This window comes from Borostomias antarcticus, assembly GCF_949987555.1.
Source record: "Borostomias antarcticus genome assembly, chromosome: 6".
Taxonomy (NCBI): domain Eukaryota; kingdom Metazoa; phylum Chordata; class Actinopteri; order Stomiiformes; family Stomiidae; genus Borostomias; species Borostomias antarcticus.
Genome location: NC_140239.1, coordinates 8,093,317 through 8,098,343, shown reverse-complemented (window position 1 = coordinate 8,098,343; position 5,027 = coordinate 8,093,317). Strand labels below are relative to the sequence as shown.

The 5,027-nt window shown below is 46.5% G+C and overlaps 1 protein-coding gene across 1 annotated transcript in view; it reads left to right on the top strand.

Moving 5' to 3' along the window:
- The window catches only part of LOC311310026 (secretory carrier-associated membrane protein 1-like), an 8,912-nt gene extending 5,445 nt beyond the window's left edge, over positions 1–3,467 (top strand). Inside the window, exons 6-9 of the mRNA XM_084439404.1 lie at positions 194–353; positions 676–777; positions 1,035–1,152; positions 1,894–3,467. Coding sequence (XP_084295530.1) covers positions 194–353; positions 676–777; positions 1,035–1,152; positions 1,894–2,055 — 542 coding nt within the window. The 3' untranslated portion in view covers positions 2,056–3,467. The remainder of the gene's footprint in view (positions 1–193; positions 354–675; positions 778–1,034; positions 1,153–1,893) is intronic.
- The last annotated feature ends 1,560 nt before the right edge of the window (positions 3,468–5,027 follow it).

Sequence of the window (5,027 nt, the reverse complement as noted above, 5' to 3'; positions counted from 1 at the left end):
GAGAAATGCACTGATAAACGCATTACTGTGCGTCTATGACGACACTGTTGACACCATGTATCCGTGACATGGCCACCCCGCGACAACACTAGCAGTTTCAGAGCATGATGTCAGATAGAACTTTCTTATATCACAGCAGTCCTCTGGTACCAGTCCTTCATGTTGCCTCCCTCCCCTGCACTTCCCCCCACAGTCCACACGGGGACGCTGTTTATCAACATGTTCGGCTGCCTGGCCTGGTTCTGCGTGGACCCGTCCCGCGGCGTGGACTTCGGCCTGGCCATGCTCTGGTTTATGATCTTCACCCCCTGCTCCTTCGTCTGCTGGTACAGACCACTCTATGGAGCCTTCAGGTAACCATGGGGACAGGGAGATACCACTTCAAAGAGGGGGGAGTCTTTGGTGAAGAGAGGGTAAAAAAAGAAAAGAATTAATGGTTGTCTAAATTCTCTCTGTCTCTCTCTCTCTGTGTCTGTCTGTCTGTCTCTGTCTGTCTCTCTGTCTCCCTCTCTCTCTCCCTCTCTCTTTGTCTCTCTCTTTCCCTCTCTCTGTCTCTCTCTCTGTCTCTCTCTCTGTCTCTCTCTGTCTCTCTCTCTGTCTCTGTCTCTCTCTCTGTCTCTCTCTCTGTCTCTCTCTGTCTCTGTCTCTCTGTCTCTGTCATTTGTCTCTCTCTAGGAGTGACAGTTCCTTCAGGTTCTTCGTCTTCTTCTTTGTGTATATCTGTCAGTTTGGTGTTCACGTGCTCCAATCCATAGGCATCACTGGCTGGGGCACATGGTGAGTCGTGTGTGTGTGTGTGTGTGGGTGTGTGTGTGTGTGTGACTGTGTGTGTGACTGTGTGTGTGACTGTGTGTGTGTGACTGTGTGTGTGTGACTGTGTGTGTGTGTGCGACTGTGTGTGAGAGAGAAACTGTGTGTATGTGTGTGCGTGCGTGTGTGTGTGTGTGTGTGTGAGTGAGAGAAGCTGTGTGTGTGTATGTGTATGTGTGTGTACTGACCAGTGTGTGTGTGTGTGTGTGTGTGTGTGTGATCAGTGGGTGGATAGCAGCTCTGACTGGTCTTAACACCAGCGTCCCGGTCGGCATCATCATGCTGCTCATCGCTGGTCTCTTCACCGCCCTGTCTGTGGGATCCCTCATCATGTTTAAGAAGGTAACACACTCTCTCTCTCTCTCTCTCTCTCTCTCTCTCTCTCTCTCTCTCTCTCACTGGGCAGCTGTGGATCAGGAGGTAGAGGGGGTCGTCCAATGATCGTAGGGTCAGCGGTTCGAATCCCGGCACCTCCTGTCCACATGTCGAAGTGTCCTTGGACACTGAACCCCAAATTGCTTAGAGGGCGGATTTCCGCCCTTTTAAAAAAAAAAAAAAAAAAAAAAAAAAAAAAAAAGCTCTAGAATCAGCACCCGCCAAGAGTGAAGACTTTTTGGGTGAGCGTGCCGTGTATCCTATTCCCCCAAATTGCTCCCAATGTGTAGGTTAGCACCTTGCATGGCAGCTGCCACCATTGGTGTGTGAATGTGTGTGAATGGGTGAATGAGAGGACTTCATTGTAAAGCGCTTTGGATAAATAGCGGTATATAAATGCAGTCAAGGTTCAAGGCTTTTATTGTCATGTGTATTATAAAATACAATGAAATGCACTGTGCCCGGCAATCTCAGACATCAAGACATAACTTAAGACATAAGACAGTAAGACATTACAACAATATGACATGACATCAGATAAGGAGACGTTTACAAAATAAGACATTAAGGCACTGTAGACATTACGAAATACGACAATAAGACATTAAGACATTACAAAGAGACATTAAAGTGCATAGAGCAATCCATTTACCATTACTATAACAGTCATGCTGTTCCACCATGTGTCCTAACCCCCCCCCTCCTCAGGTGCATGGTATGTACCGGACCACGGGGGCCAGCTTCGAGAAGGCCCAGCAGGAGTTCGCCACGGGGGTGATGGCCAACAAGACGGTCCAGACGGCCGCGGCCAACGCTGCAGCCTCGGCCGCCACCAACGCCGCCCGCGGCGCCTTCAAGCCCCAGCCCTGAACACACACACACGCGCTAGCACGCACGCTCAAACACACACACACACTCCAAGACACACACACATATGCACGCTCCAAACACATACACACACAATGTGCACACTCCATCCCTCTAGTAAACACACACACACCTCCCTTATGTATTCATTCAACCCCTACTAAACACACGCTCACACAAATCTCAAACCCACTGCTGCCTAGCCCTTGACCTGCTGGCTTTCATATCGACCTCTGGGTCTTAGTTCAACAGTAGATATTGCTGACTGTCCAGTTCATCCCAACACACACACACGCACATCTGAGACACACACACACACACGCACATCTGAGACACACACACACACACGCACATCTGACACACACACACGCAGGTCGCTGACTGAGAGACTAGATGGGAGATCAACTCGCTTGTCAACTGTGCAGACCCCTCTAATTGACACACCTCTGAACCAATCAAATCTCTGCGTCTGCTCTCATTAAACCTCCTAATCATCCACTGAGGCACAAGACTAGGCCCGCCCCTACTCGATCGTGTGTGTGTGTGCGTGTATTTGCGTGTGTGTCGTGGTTTTGTTGAGTACAGAGACTGGTGAGAGCAGTGGTGATATTCTGTTGTGACGTATCGGGTTGGTCTTTCCCTCCCACACTAAAGACACAACAACACACAAACACACCTGTGTACACCACCCAAACACACACACACGCACACACCTGTGTACACTACACAAACTCACACACCTCTGTACCGGCCGTAACAACCACACAAACCCATACATCTGTACAGTACACACACACACACACACACCTGTGTACACCACATACACACACACCTGTGTACACCACATACACACCTGTGTACACCACACAAACCCACAGAATGCACACAACCTCAGAATGCACAAACCCACAAATGCACACTGCACACTTAGTATGCACACTAGATTCACACTACATACTAAACCCTTAACCTCAGTAGGCTGATGGAGAAGGGAGCTTCCTGCTCACAGACCCATGCTACTGGAAGAGGCACTACTGATAGTTGTGTGTGTGTGTGTGTGTGTGTGTGTGCGTGCGCGCACGCGCGCACCAGGGGTGCGTTCAAATTCAGCGAACATAGCGAATGTTTGCGAACGTTAGCGAACTATTTTCCGTTAGCTTTGTGTTCGCCGCAAACGTTTGCTAACAGAAGCTCACAGTCTGGAGAGGTAGTTCGCCAGTAACGGAACGAGGATCACAATGGACCCAGGCTTACTGGAGATGTGCTCCCAGATGGGGATTGTTGATATTTGGAACGTTCATTAAAAGCCGTTCAAATGTGACCGTTTGGAGAAAACATGTTTGCGACGAACGTTCGCCTCTGTTAGCTGAATTTGAACGCACCCCTGGTTTAACTATACATGTGGGTCAGTTTAGTTTACGGTCAAGGGCTTGGGTTACAATTAGGGATAGGGGTTATGTTTAGGGTTAGGTTTAGCATTTAGGGCTAGGGTTTAGGGCTAGGGTTACGTTTAGGCAATCCCCACAAGTAGGGTTAGGTTAGAGTTAGGGTAGGCTAGTTAGACAAACCTTTGTGTGTGTGCGTGCGTGCGCGCGTGCGTGTGGGCGTTGCGCGTACTGTAGTCATTGTAGTCGCAATGGAAAGACTGATCTGCATAATTGGCTAGGTGCTGACGTTCCTGTGATGAATACTGACACTTCCTTGGCTGACCCAGAGGTCAGTCAGATTTATCTGTCATGTACATCATAGAGGTCAAGGGTCAGAGGTCATATTACATGTTGGTGTTTGAAGACTTTTAGCAGTGTTTTATTTTTCTTTCATTCTTGAGGAATTTTTCTTGAAATTCATTCATTGCACATTTGATGTATGTTGTACACAACACAATTTCCTTATTTATGGTGTACCTTTAATTTAAATATTTTTTTATTCTGTTTTGATTGTGTGTAATTATTACTATTATGTTTATTATTATTGTTATGATGTCCGTGTATGGTTTTGTAAAATGCCATTTTACTGTAGCAGCCGTCAGCTATGAAGTGGATAGGATTTAGTATGTACATGACATTACTGATGTGTTGATCAATGACTTACTAATGCTATCCATCTAGGACAGCATGGTGTAACCCGAACCATGGCAGGTGTGTGTGCGTGCGTGGATGGATGGATCGATGAGTGTATCCTGTACAGAGTGATTTGCGTGCATGTGAATGGCCTTTCTCTTCCCCGAGCTGTGAAGACATCTACCAAAATGGCCATAGGTTTGGTTTTAAATATTTTTATTCTGCCAAAACACTAAAAAACTCGCTCACGTGTTCCCCTTGCTTTGTGTGTTTGTTGGCTTGCATAACAGAAGCTCCCATCGCTCCCAGAGGTGTCCACTTCAAACCTATACTGTACGTCGTCAACCCGTTTAGAAAACGATTCAGTGGATAACTAGAAGATAAAACAAGACTGTGAGTGTAGTGGATGAGCCATGATGATGTGTTCCTGGTGCGTCGGCGGTTTACCTCGAGTGCTGAGATGTGGGTGTGTAATTGAAGTTCTAGAACACCTAGCTGGTGTTTCTGTTCCATTTCCCCGTTTTCTGTGATCATGATACATGACACCATCTGAAAACAAACCCTGTCTAAAAGGGATACTTGTATATTTTGTAAAGTTAAAATTTGGTTCTTCCCCATCCTTGAATCACAACCCTCTGTAAAAAGATAAAACATGGAACTGAAAAGAAGATGCACTCTTGTCTGGCCTGTGTCGCATGTGAAATAGTTTGAGTTTTGTATATTTATGATGGTATTAACATGAAAATAAATTTGAAAGAAATACCTCCACACTTGGCTACCCTGTCCTGCACAGAGCATTCATTAAAGATGGCTTATAAGCATTGTTAACCACTGCGTAGGGTTATCAAAACTGTTAACATCTCTGTCTATAATGACACAAACGTTGCACCATAGTTTGGACAGTGGTCAAAATAA